Source organism: Molossus molossus, unplaced genomic scaffold (assembly GCF_014108415.1).
Source record: "Molossus molossus isolate mMolMol1 unplaced genomic scaffold, mMolMol1.p scaffold_m16_p_13, whole genome shotgun sequence".
NCBI classification, from domain to species: Eukaryota; Metazoa; Chordata; class Mammalia; order Chiroptera; family Molossidae; genus Molossus; species Molossus molossus.
The window spans coordinates 64,357,497-64,379,129 of NW_023425348.1; the positions used below are offsets into that span (position 1 = coordinate 64,357,497).

Here is a 21,633-nt window from a genome sequence, read left to right on the forward strand (position 1 = left end):
AATACAGGTATAATTCATTTAGAGAAGGTTATCAATTTTTTAAAAATTGTTTCCTGTCTGATAGTTTAGATCGCCCTTGGAGGTACAGATTGAGAAGCTAATGCATGTTGACTCATTCTGTGTGCCTTCAAAGTGGGAGATAGAATTCCCACTATATGTCTTCATGAATTTTAAGCTGCTAGAATTTCAGGATGACATGGAACCACTCTGAATCCATTGTTACAAAAATAGCATTATTTATTCAGGACAGAAACATTCTGGAAGAAAGGGACAAAGAATAACAATTCTCTGAAAACCCTATTGAGTGTTAGGAAATTTTTATGTAATGACAGTTGATATTTATAAACCATTTACTGTGAACCAGACACTGTCCCCTTTCATAATTCATCGAATCTTGACAATCCTTTGAAGCATGAAAACTTATTATCTTAATTTTACAGATGTAGACAGCGAGGCTTAGAGAATTTAAGTAATAGTAACTTGCCCGATGTCATACCTAGAAAGAAATTAGAGTTGGAGTCTGAATTCATACACGACATTCTTAATTAACATTATGCCATGCTGTTTATACGTCTGTAAAAAATATGGCAGGTGCTTGCTCTATTTGGTTAATGAGAACAGTTTAAACCCAGGCCAGCAAACTTCATTTTGGGTCTTGATCAAATGTGATTTGTGTATTGTCAAGGATATCGTCCCCTTTTTCTTTTTCAATTTAAATTTTTTATTGTTGACACTATTGCAGATGTCCACCCCCCATCCCCCACCCCAGCCTTGGTTAGTAGGTGATTCCATTCGACTCTTGCTACACCCATCTCTAATGAAGGTAAGCTCCTCTTTTAGCTCTGTTCCTTCTAGGCCTGCCTCTCACTCCGATTTGTCCTTTTCTGATGTTGAGGGGGACTATGGAGCACAGTGGTGCTAAACCCATGATTCCTAGACACGGACAAGTAAGTCATATCACCTGGGAACTTGTTAGAAATGCAAAGTCTCAGTCCCCTCACAAAGGGGACTGACTCAGAAGCTACGGACTCAGAAGCTCTGTATTGCTACTGACCCAGCGATCGGTGCTTGGCCAGCCCCAGAGGTGATTCTCCCATAGGATCGAGCTGGAGACCGCTGCGCTCAACTATTTTCTATTCTGGAACCTCTTTCCCATACTGAATTCTATTTCTTTTTTGAGTCCTAGACTTTTTTTTCCTTACAAAAAGACAAAATCCTCCTTAAAGGACCCTCTCTTTTAACTACTTCCTTCAAAACAGGAGGGGCGGGAGAGAGCCCTGCTCTTGCTCCCCATTTCTGGGACCATCCATTTTCCACAGTGTTTTTTTCTTGCAGTTTTTGTTCTTCTCTCTGCTGCTGCAGGAACTGTTGGTGCTGGTACTGGTTCCACGGCCATTCATGCACAGTGGAGCTTAGGTTAACATCTGGGATCTACACCCAGACCAAGTAAATACAAACATTGTTCTACCTCGTATCTATGAGACCCCCACAGGTTATCGAAACTCACTGGGACTTGGTTATTCAATCTGTGAAAAAAGGATAACATTGTCCCTTTCTAATATTGTTGTTAGTTTAAAGTGAGAATCCAGAACAGTGATTTGTACACAAACAACAATTCAATAACAATTGGCTATAATTATTTCTACTTGACTGACTCCTTTAATGGATTTATTTTTATGTGTCAGTCACCAGCCAAAACTTTTAGGTGCACTATTTCATTTAGCTTCACAGCAACCCTAAAAAATACGATATATTAAGATTATCTCTCTACAAATCCTAACACCCCCTTAAATGCTTGGGATATGCCGGACATTTTTCTGGGTGTTTTACTTGTAATAAAGCATAGGTCCTTTTGGCTCTGGAAACCATGCTCTTGACTGTTACACAGCACTACCCTTTTCATAGAGAAGTATCAGAAGGATAGAAAGGTTAGTGACGTTCCAGTCACATCACTATTACGTAATAAAACTAGGGTCTTATAACAACTTCTGTACTATACATATGTCACCTTTTTTTGTTGTTGTTGTCTTCTCTACCACCATTAATGACTTTGGCCCCTTGTTCTTCTGCAAGACAGCATCTTGCCTGATCTCACATGAATCTTAATCAGCTTCTCTCTCTCTCTGACCTCATAGATCCCTCTCCCCTCATTTCTGGCAAGTTTCATACTTACTTCACTTTATCCTCTATAACCCGGAACCCCATCATTTCCTAGATGCCATGGACATGGACCCTGCTCTTCCCCTCCTTGTCCTATCACCGTTCCCTCAAACCTCCTTCACACCATCCTTGTTCATCGCCTCACTCCTGGTGTTCTTACTTCTATTGACCTGCACCACCGTATGCGGCCATGTTCAAGACTGCCCCAGTTTCTGGTATAGAATGTGATCCCTTCCATTTTTTTGAACCTTTGCAAATCCAGTTCCTTGTGTTGGAATTTCTTCCTTCTTTTTGTATTCATCTTCCAAGGCCCAAATTGGAAGTTTCTCTCTCAAGGGCGTCTTCCTGCTCCCCCCAGCTGGAATGGGCTTCTTCCTCCTTCGGTCTCCTTTCGTACTCCCCTGACAGCCTTTGGCATAGCTGTCTCTTGGTTATTTGTCTCTCTCTTTCTCTCCAGCTACACCAAGGACCATCCTTGTCTTTTTCTGAGTGCCTCGTAACATCACGAAAAGAGCATAGATTCCAATGTCAACTCCGCTGCTCGCTTTTTTCTCTTGCAGCGTCTTTCTGTCCATTTTCATACTTGTAAACTGAGAGAAACGTGGTGCTCAGGGTTGTTGTGTGGATTGCAGGAACACACAGTGCAGAGAAAGTGGAGTGCCCGGTAAATGCCAGCTTCCTTCTCAGCACAGTGCCCTGCTCTAGATAGAGTCTCGCGAGGATCTGCAGTGAGTGCCTAAATAAAGGTTGGATGAAGTGGTGCTTCAATTTGGCTATGTTGTACAGGAAGACAAAGTGTAAAGGCTCCCCATAATGGGCAAGAATTTTGATAATCAGAACTTTAATTACTTGGATATTGGCTTATATACCGGGTACCTGAAAATTAAAAAGAAAGTGAGGTACCCTGGCCGGTTTGGCTCAGCGGTTAGAGCAACAGTCCGCGGACCACAGAGACCCGGGTTCGGTTCCTGCTAAGGACACGTACCTTGGTTGCAGTTTGTCCCAGGCCCCGGTTGGGGTTGTGTGGGTGGCAACCAGTCGATGTGTCTCTCTCACATCAATGTTTCTCTCTCTCTCCCTCCCTCTCTCCCTCCCGCTCTATCTGAAGATAAATGCAAAAATGTTCGTGGGTGAGGATAAAAAAAAAAAAGAAAGTAAGGAGAAGTTTGATGGACTTTATTCTTAAATAGCTAGAACAAAAGTCACTGCATTCTTATGATGCTTATAATTGAAAAGTATTAAAGGAATTAAGAAACTTAGAAGTAGGAAGCATTTAGAAATAAGATTACATCATTTGATACACTCTCCAGGGCAAGAGAGGAAAGTAAACATTGAAAGCAATCTAGTAGACAATTTATTTCGGGGATAGTAGGATAATTTCAAGTAGCTCTGAGAAAATTATTATGCAAACCTACAGATAGGACCCTAAAATACGTAACTAACGACACAGTATGCGCATCATCAGATGTAAATCCCTGTGGCAAAACCCACTGGCTTCGGAATCAGACTAGATTTAAAACAGGGCTCCCCTGGTTAGAACGGTTAACAACTTGTGTAAGTGATTTCACTGATCTCAGGCTTAGTTTCTTCACCTATAAAATGGGTAGGTCAATAGTGCCGATGCCACGGGGTGTTAGGTGGTTGTGGATTTCATGGCGTGTGCAGTGTCGGAATGGTGGGCGGCGACTTGAATAGCACTCATCACATTGAGATCTGACTCGGGTGGGCACTCAACAAGTAGCTCATAATGGATTGAGCAATGCTCATGGGTGATTGCGTTCCCCAGAGGACATTTTGCAGTTGCTGGAGACATTTCTGGTTGTCACAGCTTGGTGGGGAGGGAGGTGTGCTACCAGCCTCTTGTGCGTACAGGCCAGCAGTATTGCTAAACATCACGCAACCAAAAGGCAGTGCTGCCCCAGAAAGAAACATCTCTCCACCCTGAAGTAGCAGGTGGAAGTGGAGAAAACAATGCGTAAAATGAACCTCTCTCTAGTTTATCTGCAGATAGCAGTATTTTAAAACCCTTCAAAAGGGGATAAAGGGATGATTTGAAGGTATAGTCATAGAAAATAAACTCCATGCTTCATACCTTCAAAGTAATTAATAGAAAATAAAACACACAAGTTGGATAAATCTGGATTTAACAAAACAACCTTGTGCTGTTTTTTCCCCCACACAAAATGATCACCTGGACTGCTTATTAAAACACAGATTTCCAGGCTTCACTTCCAGCACGTTCTGATTTGAAAAGTCTGGAGTGAGAAATCTGCATTTTTAAGAAGCACTCAGTGAATTCTGGTGCAGCCGGTTTATAGATGACAGTTTGAAAGATTCTTCCAAAGGGCCGAATAGAGTGGATTCATGGCTTATAAACACTTTCAAAAACCTTGCAGCATTAGGTAGCTCTGGTTCTCTTGATCCTTAAAGGCTGAAACACTCAGTCTCGCTGTTATCAATGAGGATAAACGAAGTCGAGTGGATCTGCAGAAAGACAGTGAGCACAGGGTTGCCATACCCGGACAGCATACTCACACGACCAGAACCCCTGTGCCATCTGCCCTTTCCACCTTCATTCTGTCTGTTGCACAGGTACCACGTTCAAGCTCCCAGGACAGGGAAAGATTCGTTTGCCACCTGGCCTTTGGGAACATGCCCCATCTAACTAGGTCCAGGAAACGCGCTCCATGTACTTTCTCCTGTCTCCTCGGAGCCCTAGAGGAAACTTCCAAAGTGTTCTGGGGATTGCACACAAGAACATCTAGAGTGTAGACCTAAGACAGGTGAAAATTATTTCAATTTAAAGGAATAATTGCCCAGCCGGTGTGACTCAGTGGTTGAGTGTGGACCCATGCACCAAAAGGTCCAGTTTGATTCCCCAGCGGGGCACATGCCCAGGTTGAGGGCTTGATCCCCAGTAGGGGGCGTGCAGGAGGCAATGATCTTTGTTTCTATCTCTCTCTCCCTCTCCCTTCCTCTCTCTCTAAAAAGTCAATTAAAACATATTTTTTAAAAATAAAAGGAATAATCAAGAATTAAAATGCCTTTTAAATCAATTTGTATAATACTTTTGGATTCTTATTTTACAAAGACAGGTTATGGGATTCTGGCAGAAGTTTATTGTCATTAAGTGTGTGGCATTTTCATGGGAATACTTATTTCTAGAAATAGCAACTGTCTATTTTGTGTCAACTGGTTAGGAAATAAACTGTGCTTCGACACAAACGCAAAGATACCTGTTGAGCCAACAGCACAGAGGAAAAGTGGCGCAGAACATTCACCTTCAGCGTCACTGTTTACCTCGGCGGAGAGAAAGCTCTGAAGATGGGCTATTAGGCTGGCTCAAGTAAACAAAAGTTTTTGACTCGGTCTAAGTCAAAAAAGAGCTGATCCACTTCAACTCTTGTAAAGTCATTTCTCAAATTGCAGTAGCAGATGAATAGCGATCAAGGCTCCTTTCAAAAACTCAAGTCTTTCAGTTACCTTGAAATGTGTCCCCTGGAAGAACTAGAGTTTCTCTGAGCAGCCAATTTTGACTGAGATAAAGACTCAATGTTTGACTTGAGAAAACTTGCCCAGAACATACAGCTAAGCTCATTAGAGATAGCATGTCCCAAAAGTTCCATGGAAGAGAATATTTCTAAAGTTACCCAGTTATAGGGATGTTTTTCATGCTTAGTATAAACATCATTTTTTTAGTGATGAAATGGACTTTTTACTTGCAGATGTATAAAAAATGTTTGTCATAGTTCCAGCATTTTTTTTCTTGAATCATTATGTATATGTTTGTACCTAGTGGTGTGCCTCCAACACAATCTCCCCACCCACCTACAACCCCCCCCCAAAAAAACACTGAGACACATATAATAAGTAATAGTTATTTCAATTATACAAACATGTGCTGTGGGATCTGATCATGAGATTTCTTGGGGCATTTAAAATATGATATAATTCATAAAATTTTTATGGGTGTACTGATTTAAGGACATTAAAAATAGTTGTACAGTGTGGGACACAACTCTATTCAGGCATTTATTATTTTTTCAACAGCTCTTCAGTGAGTATCTACTATGTGCCCAACACATAGTATTGGGGACATAACAGTGTATCTGAAAACAAGCTCTACCCCTTAAGCAGCTTACGTTGTAGGCTGAGATGCAGACCAAAAACATATGCAATGATTCATTAAATATTTGCAATTTGTAAGTACATCTACGAAGACAATAAATACAAGTAAGTATAATCAGATTTATTGGATTCTTTTATTTCTCATATTTCTAGCATTTCAAGATAGTCCAAGAATCTGTTTGCAATGATGCTAGTCAATCAAGTTCCGAACATATTTTGTTTTTTTAGAAAAAAACATTCTAAGATTGCTTGTGATTAACTTAACCTGAAAAATTTAGATCTATTAACTCCTTTTGTTTTTCAGAGTTTTTGGAGCTGCCATACTTCTTACCTCTACCCTGAATATGCTAATCCCATCAGCAGCCAGAGTGCATTATGGGTGTGTCATCTTTGTTAGGATATTGCAGGGGCTTGTTGAGGTATGGAACTGCAGGATGAAAGCATTTTAAGGTTGCCATGTTATTAAGAACCAGCAGACACTCTTTGTCTTGATCTACAAACAAATACTGTATGACTTATTCAGTTTTGTCTACCTTGTGTAAAATATTGAAAAAGCTAGGCAATCAGATATTTTGTCTTACCTCCCCTTCTCTAGAATTGAGTGGTGTTAAGGAAATGTTTAGTGACTATTTGACTTAAAAAAACAACAGACACTTTTGTAAATGTGTTGTGATAAATCTGTGTGAGTTCTTTGTTGGTGGTAACACTGAATTAATATCTTTTGGGATTTTTATACCAAGTCTCTATTGGCTTTGAATCATTATTTGAGTTTTCACTAATGCATTTTGTTGACTCTATTCTTTGGGCATCTAAGTCTAGTAACCGACTTTTGCACCATCAAAATGCCTTTGAAAGAATAGCATTTAAAAACTTGAGATGAGTCTACCTGTTGCCCCTTCTCTTTTCCATGGAACATGTGGGAATAGATAAATCAAATAAAATATGAAGGCACTGAAAACAATCTTCTCTCTCCAAAAAGAAGAAAAAAATTGATAAGATCAAAACAACAACAACAAAAAAGGATAATTATGGTTGTTACTTAGGATTTGAGGGATATTGGTTCCAAGACCCTCCTTTGGATACCAAAATCCATGGACGCACAAGTCCCTTATATACAATGACGTAGTATTTGCATATAACTTATGCACATCCTCCCGTGTACTTTATACCATCTCTAGATTAATGATAATACCTAATATAATGTAAATACTATGTTAGTAGTTGTTACACTCTATTGTTTAAAGAATAATAACAAGAAAAACAAGTCTACAGTTTTCAACACAGACACAACTATGGTAGGCTTAATTACATAGTACATGTCAACAACAAATGTAACAATTTTCCCCCTACTATTTGCTATCTGAGCTTGCATCTGCAGTTGCAGACCTTATAGCTACAGAGGGCTGACTATATTTTAAGGGTCTTATGTTCTAGACACTGCTTTCAGGAAGTATTTAGTCAAGAATTTAAGCTTTACCTTCTTTTGTATGGATTCCTTATATTTGGGCATCACTTAGTTTAATGCCTCATTAAAAGGTCTTCCAAACTTCTCATACCATTGAGAATTGCAGATGAACTGAGTAATATAGAATCTTTTATATTGCCTTGATCAGAAGAAACCTGTAGAAATAAAACTTGAAAGATGAGGAGAATTTGAACAAGTCACTAAAAAGAGGCTATGTATTACCCAGTCTGGGCTGAAAGTTTTAAAAAGGAATTTCAGGGAATCAGCAAAATCTTATGAATAGCAGCTTTCTCTTGTGCCTGTTCTAAGGAAACAGCATCAGAGAAGGGAATGTGCTTATTTTCCAATGACCCTGGATCCTCAATGGTGATGTATATCTTTCCCCATCACAGGGTGTCACCTATCCAGCATGTCATGGAATATGGAGCAAATGGGCCCCTCCTCTAGAGAGGAGTAGATTGGCTACCACCTCCTTTTGTGGTAAGTACTGTGTGCTGATGTAATCATGACAAGTGAAAGTTTAGTAACCACTTGAATAAGAATTGAACAGACTGACAATCCCCTGAAGAGGGGATGCCGGGCAGGGGGAGAGATAAATCACAGAACTTACATGCATGTATGTATGAACAATAGACATGGACAACAAAAGTGGGGACAGGGTGGGGAGGGGGAGAAGGGGGATCAGTGGGGAGGGAGGAGAAACATCTGTAACAAAAATAAATTAATTAATCTAAAAAAAAAGAATTGAAAATTGGTAAAGCTCAACGATTTGGAGAGAAAGTGTGTACACGAGGAAAGGTTTGGGACCACTGTTTCAATTTCTTTATTTCTTATTAGTCTTCTTAAATCCTCTATTTATTCTTGTGCTTTTGTAGTATGTTTTTGTTTTTTTGTTTTTAGTTCATCCATCTCATCTAGGTTTTCATATCTATGTATGAATAATTTTTATTATTCTTTTAAATTTAATTTTATTATAGTCTTATTTTTAAATCTTTGTTGTGTCTTTGGTAAGTTATATCCACTTGTGAAGTATTGGATTTCTGTCTAAATATGTAGGCATCTATGTGTGTTTGAAGGTATATGTGTGAGAGTGTCCATGCACCCGAGTGTGCAAGTATGTGTTTGTGTGAGCAAATCAACAAACAAGAGATAAAACTTGTATTAATTTTACTTACTTCTCTTCCCCTCTCCCTTCCACTTTAGGTTCCTATGCTGGAGCGGTGATCGCAATGCCTTTGGCTGGTATTCTAGTTCAATACACTGGCTGGTCTTCAGTATTCTACGTCTACGGTATGTTACACGTCTATACAATAAAGTTCAAAGAAATATGCAAGAGTGAGAACAATGAGATAGATCATCAAATATACCTCTGTGTCTACTTACTTTTTTTCCCCCCATTAAGAATTCTTTCCTTATATTCCGAGAAGATCAAGGAAAATGTTCTATTTCTATGATTTTCCCTATATTGCTATTTAATGTTTCAAAAGCAACCACATTACTGATGTGGAGACTTTGTGATGTGTGATGGATATTGCCCTTGATTATGACTAAAAAATTTAAGTTAGCTCTTAATTCAAAGGTGATGAGGAGGAAAGAGCTAGGCAGCCCCCACCTCTTTGGTACCGTTTCCTTGGCCGTTGCCCTGATCCGGCCTCCTGAAGACGGAACAGGGTGAGAGAGCTGAGTGGCGATAGTGATGCTAATGAAACGGTTCAATTTTGTGATGAAATATCAGCGGTCACTTGCAGCAGCGGCGCATGTGAGTGCCCATTTCCTCCGAACGAAAGGAGGTTAGCTCCCAAATGGGAATAAAAAATGACAAGAAACCCCAAGTTCAAACCCCCTTTCTGTTTACTTTCTAGCTGGCAGCCGAAAGCTTACCACCTGAACGTATCCCTAAAGTCTCCTCTCTTAAGAGACGTCTTTTTAATAGTGAGGAAAGGAAACATATAAGAAAACTGGATTCCAACTGATATTGTCACTGATTAATGCCATCTTTGAACATGGGAATGAGATCCTGAAAGATTAATGAAGTCACATGGTTGAGCAGAACAGTGATCTGGCTGCTTCCAAATTTGCTGTGATCCATTTCCATTTTGACATGTTCTCATCAGAGTGGATCCTTATGTTCGCAGAATGTTATTAAATATACTGTATAGGAGGGGCTCTTATCCTGGCTCAAAAGCCAGGCCTGGATGGCTCGTGGATTTATAAATGCTCTAAACTGTAAGCCATACATGCATTTGTACTTTTTCTTTCTGAGTAAATCTTTTTATCACATTTTAACCCATATTCTTCATTAGGTTTTCAAGAGTTCATAATTCAAAGATGTTTCAAGCATTTACTTATAGGCTATATCATACAAGTTGGGATGGCCATCTATTAAATCCTCTGATTTGTGCCCTATTCCATTACTTAATTGAAGACATGATGTGGCTTTAAAGTAAGGATACTAATTTCCACAAAGCATTTATGAAAAACAGTCTCATTATTTCAAGTTACAACTTATTTTATGTTCATCATTGAATGATATAAAGTCTAAACATTAGATCATCTGAAAATATCATATTATATTGCTTACTTGCTGTGTATAACAAAAGTTGAGTCTTTGAGCCACCTATTTAATATTTAAATTTTAAAAAGTAGTAAGATAAGACCAGGACCGTGACTAAAGTTTAATAAGATAATGCATACAGGGTGGGGGAAAGTAGGCTTACAGATAGATATTCGCATGGAAAATAACAAAATAATTAATAAATAATAATACAATAAACTCTGTTTCAAGTACTCACAACTATAAACCTCCTTTTGCTCCACCCTGTAAAAAGCAATTAGCTGAGTATTTGGCACTTTAGATGCATTCGGAGTGGTAATGATGATTATTTTTAAATTATAAGAGCTCCCACTTACTGAGTTCTTATTTTGAGCCCTCCACTGTGCTAGTTGTTTTATGCATTATCTCCCTTAACTTTTCTTTGCCACAATCTCATAAAAAATGAATTATCATCTCATTTTATAGTGGAGGTTTAGAGAGATTCAGTTCCTGATCAGATTATGTTGCTAATGAATGACACAGCCAGGATTTTAATCTGGGAGAGCCATATTCCATAACCACTACACTAGACCGAATTTTCACTGTCTGACCCAATATTGTACCTGCTGTCATGTTCAGTAATTAAAAGAAGCGTGGCACATCGGAAGCTATGGTATTAAGGAACATTTTTTAGAGATTGAACAAGCCAAAAAAAACACAACAAAAATCCATGGACATCAGAAACATTCAGATTGTCACCCACGAGGAAAAGAACAGCATGAAGCAAAAATGAAGTGGCCAGCGGCGAGGAAACAAGAATAAATCACTTGAAATTCTTTCTATTATTAATGCTTCCAGACTTATATTGCACAATAAGGACATGTATTAATGGTGAGAGTGCTAAATAAAGAAGGAGTTGAAAGGAACTTGCAAACAGTTGATTGTACTGAAATTTGTAATTTTCATGTGCCAAAAAGTTATCAGTAGGCAGTAGCATGTGCTGAAAATAATATGGTATTCAGTCACATAAAATGGGAAATGTTACTTCATTAATTACAGAAGAAGCATTTTTTTTTTTTAATGTACAGTAGCCACTCAGGCTAAAATAATTTTCTATTTATTTAATAGTCTGTTTATTAGATCTGGAAGTGCTATTAGGAGAGGTAAACAAGCATTTCTTTTTTTCTGCAAATGAAGACCACTCTCATATTCAAGATAGGCCGATAACAAAAGGATTAACCTCATTAAATTCTCAGAGGACAGAAATTTTGTCTTATTCATCATATTTTTCTCACTCAGCAGAGTGCCTGAAAAAGTAACTACTCAGTAAATATTTGTTGGATGTGTGAATGTGTTCTAAACCACACCATTCAGTAATGACTTATTGAGAGTTTCTTGTGTATCAGCATCATGTAAAGAGACAAAGAGATACGTACAGTTACCAGCCTTCAGGAAGACTGAAGTCTGGTGGCAACAGACAAGAAGAGATGGCTAAAGTCCATTGTAGAAACATAAACTCAAATTCACATTCTACCGAACAAGTTTGTCGCAAGAGTTTTGTAGTCTTATTTCAGCAAATGACTGTTAAATGGAAAAGTTTATAATGGTTTTCTTTGACTTCCTCCTTTTGAACTCTTACTTGCAGGAAGTTTTGGGATGGTCTGGTACATGTTTTGGCTTTTGGTGTCTTATGAAAGTCCTGCCAAGCATCCTACCATTACAGATGAAGAACGTAGGTACATAGAAGAAAGCATTGGAGAGAGTGCAAATCTTTTAGGTGCAATGGAAGTAAGACTTTTATTATGGTGTATATTTCTATTCTTATTCTCCATCTCATCTCCTTTCAATCAACCAAATTATTTTATGAGTCCCTATTCAACAAAATTGATTTGGTTTCAGTCATGATTTTTTTTTTTTACTTCATCCATAGTCCTTGACTTACTTGAGAATTATTGCTACTTCTTCAGAAATCTATATTTTTTTCTATGTCTTTGTTAAGCATCTTCAAATTGTCCCATGTTATAGCTATGACTGTAAACCTAAGTGAATTTTTAAAAACAGTTCAATATGGTCCATAATTTAAACAAATTCAACTATAGTTAATTTTAGATTGTAGGAAATGTCCAAATCACCTAAAAGTCATGGAAGAGGCTATTTTTTGTTCATTAAATAGTCTAAATGTAGATATTATACATGTGTATTTATATTATGTGTGGTTTAGTAAATACTAAAGCATTAGGGTGCCAATAACAGGTGACTGACGTGAAAAATATTCTTAATATAACATAATCCTTTTATAGATAAAATGTTATCATTTTCAGGATTATTATAAAGATCAAATATTATACAGAGAATGCTATAAAGCCTTTTTTTCTGATTATGATTTGGCTTCTTGGACAGGATCCGCCTACAGAGTGTGAAATGCAGTTCTGTGCCAATAATGCAAATATTTTAGTCCATGTGACATCAATATATCATAAATAGCAAGTAGTAAACAGCCATATGATACTATTAAAAAGAACCTACTAAACGAAAGTAATGTATTTAGACAGGTTCAGTAGTTCAGCACTTAGTAACTCAGCTTCCTTATGCTAAGAGTTGGAAGGTAACATGCACTGGCTGAGGACAATGACCCTTATACATGATGTTTCTCCTCTTTCTTTTAAAGGCTCCTCCACACATTCTCATTGTATTTTATTCCAGCTCTGCTCTCTACAACTTTTGTTAGAGAAGACCCTTCTTTGACATCTCAGTCTGGGTAAAAGATCTGTCACCCATTGTTGCTGAGGACATGTATCTTGACTGTTAATGGAAAAGAAAAATTTCATGTTGGATATTATTCAGAACTTCAGTTCTTGGAAATACTCCTTACATTATAGTTGTTCCATGAGATAAGTAGTCTGGCATTAGAACTTTCCCCTTCTGTGAATGGAGTGATAATTTCTTTCTAATGGTGATTACTCAAAAGACAGGTGGTGATGTGGGGGTGGGTGGGTGTTGGCAGTGTGCTCTGACCCAGGAGCCATAGCTGCTGTGAGCAGAAGCTAAAAATAGGCTGACCCAGGGTGAACTCCGAAGTTAGCTTCAATTTCTAGCCAAAAACAACCTGATCAGTCTGTATCTTCATTAGTTAAATGTGCTTCTTTTATTTATCAGTTCTTGAGATACTGTGTTTCTAGTTCAGGCATAAATTTTCTAAAATGACACCCAAAAGAACAGCCAGTAGGTTCATAAAACAGCATAGATAATCTCAAAATCCCCATTTTCTGTATCTTACTGCTTTTCTACACATAATATTTAATGTCTTATTGATATTTTATAGCTTCAAAGTAAATTTTTCAAAATGAGATTAGGTGGGAATAGACCTTATATTTTATTTTGAATGTTTTATTGTGAACAAATATAATATGATGCAAGAACAGCAACAGGAACGGCCATATACCCACCGCGTAGATGCAATCGTTAACATCTTGCCTTAATTATTTCACTTTTTTTTGCTGAATAATTTTTAAGATATATGAGATAAAAATTTATTCACAGATACCTCACATATATCTCTATAATACTACGAATATTCTCTTTCACAATCTAAGTGCTGTTATCATACCTAACACAATTAACAATAATGACTTAACATTGTTTAATACCTAGATATTTAAATTCTAATACCCAGTCCAAATTCTAATACCTAATCTATATTCATGAGTCTTTTGTAGCTATTTTTTTGAGTCTGGATCCAGTTAAAGATCACACACACTGCAGCTGACTATAATGTTTCTTAAATCTCTCCTTTTTAAAAACATAATTAAATATACATGCAGAAAAGTGCGCAAAATCATAAGCAAATAGCTTGCTAAATTTTTATAAACTAAATATACTTGTGAAGCAAACAGCCAGTGCAGTTAGTAGAATGTTATCACAATACTATAAACCCTCCTACAGCCCCCAATAATATTTTTTTTAATCCTTACCCGAGGACATTTTTTCATATTTTAGTTCAGATAGAGTGGGGGGGGGAGAGAGAGAGAGAGAAAAAAACATTGACGTGAAAGGGACACATCGAGTGGTTGCCACCCCCATGACCCAACCAGGGCCGGGGACAAACTGCAACCGAGGTACGTGACCTTAGTGGGAACCGAACCCGGGCCTCTCTGGACCGCAGGCTGACGCTCTAACTGCTGAGCCAAACCGGCCAGGGCACCCCCAATAATTTTTAAGGTAAAAAATTAAATACTTTTCTACTTGTTGAATTGTTTTGCAACCTAAAAATAAGGTTTTTAGTGGAGAGGATCCTGGTGTAAATAAAAGAAATACCAATTGAACAGGAAAACATGATTTACTTCTAATAATATTCTGAAGTTATTTCTTATGTAAATGTCTATAATGCAGACATTCCTTATTTGGCTATTTTTATTATCAGTGAATAAGTATCTTCACCTGGCACCATCTTCCCAGGACATATTTAAGGGAAAAACCCCTGTACTTTTTGAACCCATCCATGATGCTGTCCTTGAAATTTTTATCCAAAGCCATAGAACTCATTCTATGTTATTAGGACTGGCTTTGGTGTTGTTTTGATTCGTCTTCACATTACATATATTTGAGATCACCACGGTATAGCTTTCTACTATATTGCTTTTAAAGTGACCTTTAAAAGGAGTAATTAGAATCACAATCACTAATAGCAATGATGAGGTTCTGTATTCAGAAATAATTGCTAAATCTGTGTGAAAAAAATCCTTGCCTCCTCTTTTTAAATTTTTATTAAATTTATTGGAGTAACATTGGTTAATAAAATTATATCGGCTATATAATACTCATCTGTATATTGCATTATTTATCACCCAAAGTCAAATCTCTTTTTGTCACCATACACTAGACTCCCTCTACCTTTCTCTACCCCTCCCACCCTCCTTCCCTCTGGTGACCACCATCCTGTTGTCTGGGTTCGTGAGTGTTTTTGTTTGTCTTGTTTGTTCATTTGTTGCCTTCAGTTTCATATTCCACATATGAGTGCCTCCTCTTTCACTAATTAAGTCAGGTCAAGGATCCCAAACTGGCATTAATCAACGTTATTTTAGTCTATTGATTCTTCACCAGTGCTCTGGTGTTCAAAATAAAGTATTTGAAAAGTGTTTGGAAACTTGAGAGACATTTTAAGGTGTAAAAATTAGTCTTGGGGGAGGATACTTGTTTTCTATTTGGGCATATACAGGATCTTTAAGTATATTAGATGCAATTTTAAAATGAGCGTCATAAGCAAAGCCAATTATATCTAGGTTGTTAATTTTGAATGTCTTGAATATCATAAATAACTACAATCACGTGCCAGTTAATGACTGGATACGTTCGGAGAAATGCGGCGTTAGGCGAGTTAGTTGCTCTGCAAACATCATAGAGTGCACTTACCCAAACCCGGATGGCTTAGCTACTACTCCTATGTGCTATATACTTTTTACAAAAATCCTTACCCGAGGACATGTTTATGGATTTTTTTAGAGAAAGGAAGAGAGAAAGAAACATCAATGTGAAAGGAAAACATCACATGCACCCCAACCAGGGATCAAACCCTCAGACTGGGAATATGCCCTGACTGGGAATCATACCTGCAACCATTTGGTGTGCAGAACGATGCCCTAACCAACTGAGCCACCCAGCCAGGGCTGTGCTGTACTTTTACATGACTGGCAGCACAGTCGGTTTGTTTATGACAACGTCACTGTAAACGTGAGAGTAATGTGTTGAGCTACGGCATCACTAGGCGACCGGAAATTTTTGGCTCCATTATAATCTTATAAGACCACCATCATAATATATGTGTGGTACATCACTGACCACAATGTGGTTATGTAATGCATGACTGTCGTTATAATGTGTCCACGGTGTGCTGGTGGCGAACGCTTTAACCCGATATATACCACGTGAGTTTTAGAGCCTTGTACTCCAGTCTCACAGAATTTATACTGATATCCATTGACCATCAAGAGAACTTGCAGATAGCTAGTGGTATCTTTATCTTCAGATAGGCTTTTGATTATGGTGCTCTTAATTTTTCTTATTTTTATTTTCCTAACTATATTGAATTTTCACTATTTTAGATAAAATAGTTTGGATACCAACAAGGTCACTGATTTGGCAGTGAGTTATAGCTGAGTGTTATTTATCACTGCTGAGAAAAATCTTGGAACCTGAGATCTATACTCTGTTGTTGTTAATTCTCACCCAAGGATATTTTTCCATTAATTTTTTTTAGATAGAGTGGGAGGAGGATGGGGTGGGGGTAGCGAGAGAAACATTAATGTGAGAGAGACACATCATTTGGTTGCCTCCCACATGGCCCTGACTGGGGCCCGGGGATTAAATTTACAACCCAGGTACCTGCCCTTGAATGAGAATCAAACTTGCTACCCTTCATTCCGCAGGCTGACACTCAACCACTGAGCCAAACTGGCCAGGGACTGAGATCTATACTTTTGAAATTAGTTCTTTATAAATATGGAAGCTTGTATATTTCCAACACTGAAACAATTTTATCGGAATAGAGGCTGGTGTCTTTTTTTCTCTTCCATTGATTATTCATGCAACTAAGGTTAACTGGATTGTTGCAATTAATGATTCACTGCTTGCCTACCTCCTATTCATGCCCTGACATACACATCCTGAAAATGCAAAGCATCTATCATTCCTATGTAAGTTAGAATATATTTTAAATGGTCAGAATGGCTCTCTTTTTGGGATTTCAGAAATTCAAGACTCCATGGAGGAAATTTTTTACATCTATGCCAGTCTATGCAATAATTGTCGCAAACTTCTGCAGAAGCTGGACATTTTATTTATTGCTTATTAGTCAGCCAGCATATTTTGAAGAAGTCTTTGGATTTGAAATCAGCAAGGTATGTAAAAATGATTTTTATTTAACTAGTACATAATTTTTGTATTTAAGCGAATGTTCAGTTCCTATGTCAAGATCTTATCTTCTAAATTTCATGAGTTCTTTATTTATTTGGTCAACAAATAACCTCTGGCAAACAAAGACTAAGTAAGGTGTTTGTGTACTGCCTTCAAATGTCTGCTAGAAACTGCTCTTTGTTGTGGGAAACGCAGACAAAACAGACCTAGTCTTTGCCCTCATGGAGCTTATATCACAGTTGGGGTGGCAGTGTCGGCTTCTCTCTACAATTAAACATAACTTCTTTTTTTAATCTCCACCGGTGGACATGCTCAGAGAGAGGAAGGGATGGGGGAGGGGTGAGAGGGAGAGAGAGAGACATTGATGTGAGAGTTGCCTCCTGCATACTCCCCATCAGGGATTGAGCCCGCAACCCAGGCATGTGCCCTGACCAGAATCAAACTGCTACCTTTCCGTTCATGGGATGGTGCCCAACTAACTGAGCCACACCGGTCAGGGCAAACATAACTTGTTTTAAATGTCAGGTCAGAGACAATGGAACAGTGAATGAAAAATTATTTTATCAAGGTGGAAGTTGCCAATCTAACTTTTCTTCAGTGCTCTCAGAAATCTGTCAGGCTAAAATATTGGAGGATGACAAAACATACCTGAAAACATTTTGTATGTTGTTTATACAATTTATTCACTTGTCAAGCATTTGTTGAACATGATATGCGAAGTTTTGTGTTAGATTCAGAAATAAGAACATGTTTCTTGTCCTCAAGAGCTAATAGCTTGGTGGTATAGACAAAAAAAAAATAGTTACCAATTACAGCAGAGTAAGCTAAATGCTACAGACATGTATTCATAGCCATGAAAATATAATCATTTTGAGATTTTCTCTAAGGATAAAATGAACAAAATAATACTACTTCATATTTACATAAGGGTTTGAAATCTCCAAGGTTCTTTCAAATCCTCATCCGAGGACTTTTTTCCATTTTTTGTACAGACAGAGTGGGAGGGAGAGAGAGGAAGAGAGAGAGGGAAACATCGATGTGAAAGGAACACATCGAGTGGCTGCACCCGCACAAACTGCAACCGAGGTACGTGCCCTTAGCGGGGACCGAACCCGGGTCTCTCCGGACCGCAGGCGGACGCTCTAACCGCTGAGCCAAACCGGCCAGGGCTCCAAGGTTCTTTCATATTCATGAACAACCTCGTGTGGTTGAACTGGGTATAAGGATCACCATTTCTCTTGAACTGATGTAGAAACAAAATCTAGGGATGGTATTTAAATTGCCTGAAGCTGAGCTGCTAATAAACGACAGAATCACGTTTAAACCCAGATCCTTTGATTTGTTTCAATTCTCTCTACTGTGCCATTTAAATTCAGGTAAACTATATATTCATTTAAGCATTTAGCAAGAATTTGTTCAATGTCATCTCTGTGTCAAGCCCTTTGTGAGTCCTGAATACACTTGCCTGTGCTCTCAATGGACTTAGCATCTCTCTTCATGTCATTACATAAGTCCAGCTGGGCTCACGATTCATTTTATGTCTCTACTTGAAAGACTATTCGAGGCCTGGAGCTGAAGGAAACCTGAGTTTAGGAGTAGCTATTCTAAAAGCTCTTTTGTAATCCCTGTTTCTAAGGAAACTGTCTCCTCCGTTACTGAGAAGAAGGGTTGCTTTAGACAGGGCTCTTCTCTCTGGGGCTAAGCAGACATTGCAGGGTAGCCTTTGGGAGCTCTGAGAGGTGTTATACTTCCCAACAAAGGCTGCTGGAGGTGTGAGTCCATTTTCATAATCTAGGCCAAATATGACACTGAGAGGCTATTAATAAAGTCAGGTCTCATGGGGGAGAGTGAAGAAACCAACTGATGTTAATGGAACTGTATGGTCATTCTGGCCCTGTAGCTCCAATTAATTGAAAATGCTTGAGTGAAAGCAATGATATTTTACAAAAACTAAATATAATAACCAGATGGGTTGATTTGATTCACTTATTATGTTTTTAACTAAAATTGTGGATAAATTCTACACACACAAATTGACTTGAAGATTTCAATTATGCTGGTAAAATAATAATAATAATAAAAGTCTCTTGACTTACCTCTAAAACATGTAAAGGAGGAAATAGAACATGGGCTTTGGATCTAGGCTGACATGGTTCAGAAATTAAATTCTATAATAAACTGTAATAGTAATAATAATAATATAAAACACTTCTATCTGAAGTGAAAGAAAGACTTAAATAGCTTGGACATTTGACTTATTTCGAATCATCAATATCTCCATTATCAAAACAACCCAGGTCCACAGTTGTGACACCATGTTATACACCATTGTAAAATAAAATACAACCTTTGTCTCGAGCCTTTAATAATCTAATTTGAAAGACATATTTACATCAAATAATAAACTTATCTAGCACCTATAATTTTCCAGGAACTGTGTTTCAAGTTATACTTAGTAAAAAACCTCCATGTATGTTTATATTTAAAATTTACTAAGTCCATGTATGTGGTAATATATAGTTAAAATGCATTTTATTTCTGCTTCCATAATTTCTAGAAAATAGTGCTTTGCACATAATTTATTGGTAAAAAAAATGTGTGAATTGATGCTGGTTAAATATACATAGAAAGTATATTTCATTGTATGTCAATGTGACCAAATATTAATATTTAACATTAAAAAAACCCTAAAATTGAAGAATTGATCTACATTCTTCTGGACTCATAGAAACTGAATATAAAACTCATAAGAGACATATATTCAAAATGCAATAAAGGTTGTTAGCTTTATTATGACTTTTTTTTATCCTCACCCAAGGACATTCCTCCATTTTTTGTTCAGATAGAGTGGGAGAAAGAGAGGGAGAGAGAGAGAGAGAGAGAGAGGGAGAGAGAGAGAGAGAGAGAGAGAGAGAAACATTGTCATGAAAGGGACACATTGAGTGGCTGCCTCCTGCAGGACCCAACCAAGGCTGGGGACAAACTGCAACCGAGGCACATGCCCTTAGAGGGAACCGAACCCGGGTCTTTCTGGACTGCAGGCCGACACTCTAACCGCTGAACCAAACCGGCCAGGGCAGCTCTATTATGCTGGTGTGGTTCAGTGGTTGAAAGTCGACCCATGCACCAAGAGGTCACTGGTTCGATTCCCGGATTCCCAGTCAGGGCACATGCCCAGGTTGTGGACCCAATCCCCAGTGCAGGGCATGCAGGAGGCGGCCAGTTGATGTTCTCTCCCATCCATGTTCCAGTCTCTCTTTTCCTCTCCCTTCCTCTCTCTCTAAAATCAATAAAGAAAAAAATAACTTTTTTAAAATATAGCCTCGTTAAGGTTTTATCGAATGTGTTTCTCCTCTCCCTCTTTCCTACTATCCCCTTCTTGCTAAGGATAAATTTTTGAAAACACATTTAAGAATGTAAAATGAGCCCTGGCCGGTTTGACTCAGCAGTTAAAGTGTTGGCCTGTGGTCCAGAGAGACCCGGGTTCAGTTCCCGCTAAGGGCACGAACCTCGGCTGCAGTTTGTCCCCGGCCCTGGTTGGGTTGTGAGGGTTGGGATGTGTCCCTTTCACATCAATGTCTCTCTCTTTCTCTCTCTCCCTCCCACTCTATCTGAACAAAAAATGGAAAAAATGTCCTCAGGTGAGGATTAAAAAAAAAAAAAGAATGCAAAATGAGTACATAAGTACAAATCACTCTGTGGTAATATTCAAGGTAATTTATTCATCAACGCAAAATTTACTGACTCATAGCACAGAAGAAAAGTATTCTTCTAGAACATAAAAGGCTTTTCTCATTTATTCTGTGGAAGTTATTACTTGTTCTAGGAATAAGTAAGTGGCCATTTGGAGACAGTATTCTTCCTGCCTTTGTCCACAAAGAGTTTATGATGGGTTCCGAAAACAAAGACCATTAAATTGCCCACATTCCTTAGGGTCATGTATATTTCTCCTCTCTTGTTTCCCACCAGGTTGGTATGCTGTCTGCTGTGCCACACTTAGTAATGACAATTATTGTGCCTATTGGAGGGCAGATTGCAGACTTTCTGAGAAGCAGGCAAATTCTTTCAACTACTACAGTAAGAAAGATCATGAATTGTGGTGGTAAGTACATAAGTGATGTTAAGAACATGTTTTTAGTTCATGAAGTTCTGATCTGCGTCAGTGACTTTTTCTCTACATATCTGATATGCAGCTCAATATGTGTCTTCAGTGTTCATTTATAATCATTTTCCCATCTCACTTTAGGTTTTTGTAACTCCTCGTTTTAAATAACTGCATAACTAACCTGACCTTTTCCACCATTCAAACCCAAGGTTGTGTTTGATGTGTTCATTCAAACACCAGGAAGGTTTCAGTGATCTTTGTGCATAAATGGTAACTGTTGTTACTATTTGAAGCCAGACTGCCTGAAGTGGTTTGGGGGGGCATTTCTAGTGG

The 21,633-nt window shown here is 38.1% G+C and overlaps 1 protein-coding gene across 1 annotated transcript in view; it reads left to right on the forward strand.

Moving 5' to 3' along the window:
* SLC17A6 (solute carrier family 17 member 6) overlaps positions 1-21,633 on the forward strand; it is a 36,963-nt gene that overhangs the window by 13,049 nt on the left and 2,281 nt on the right. Inside the window, exons 4-9 of the mRNA XM_036258562.1 lie at positions 6,593-6,707; positions 8,146-8,233; positions 8,957-9,043; positions 11,932-12,074; positions 17,030-17,179; positions 21,165-21,297. Coding sequence (XP_036114455.1) covers positions 6,593-6,707; positions 8,146-8,233; positions 8,957-9,043; positions 11,932-12,074; positions 17,030-17,179; positions 21,165-21,297 — 716 coding nt within the window. The remainder of the gene's footprint in view (positions 1-6,592; positions 6,708-8,145; positions 8,234-8,956; positions 9,044-11,931; positions 12,075-17,029; positions 17,180-21,164; positions 21,298-21,633) is intronic.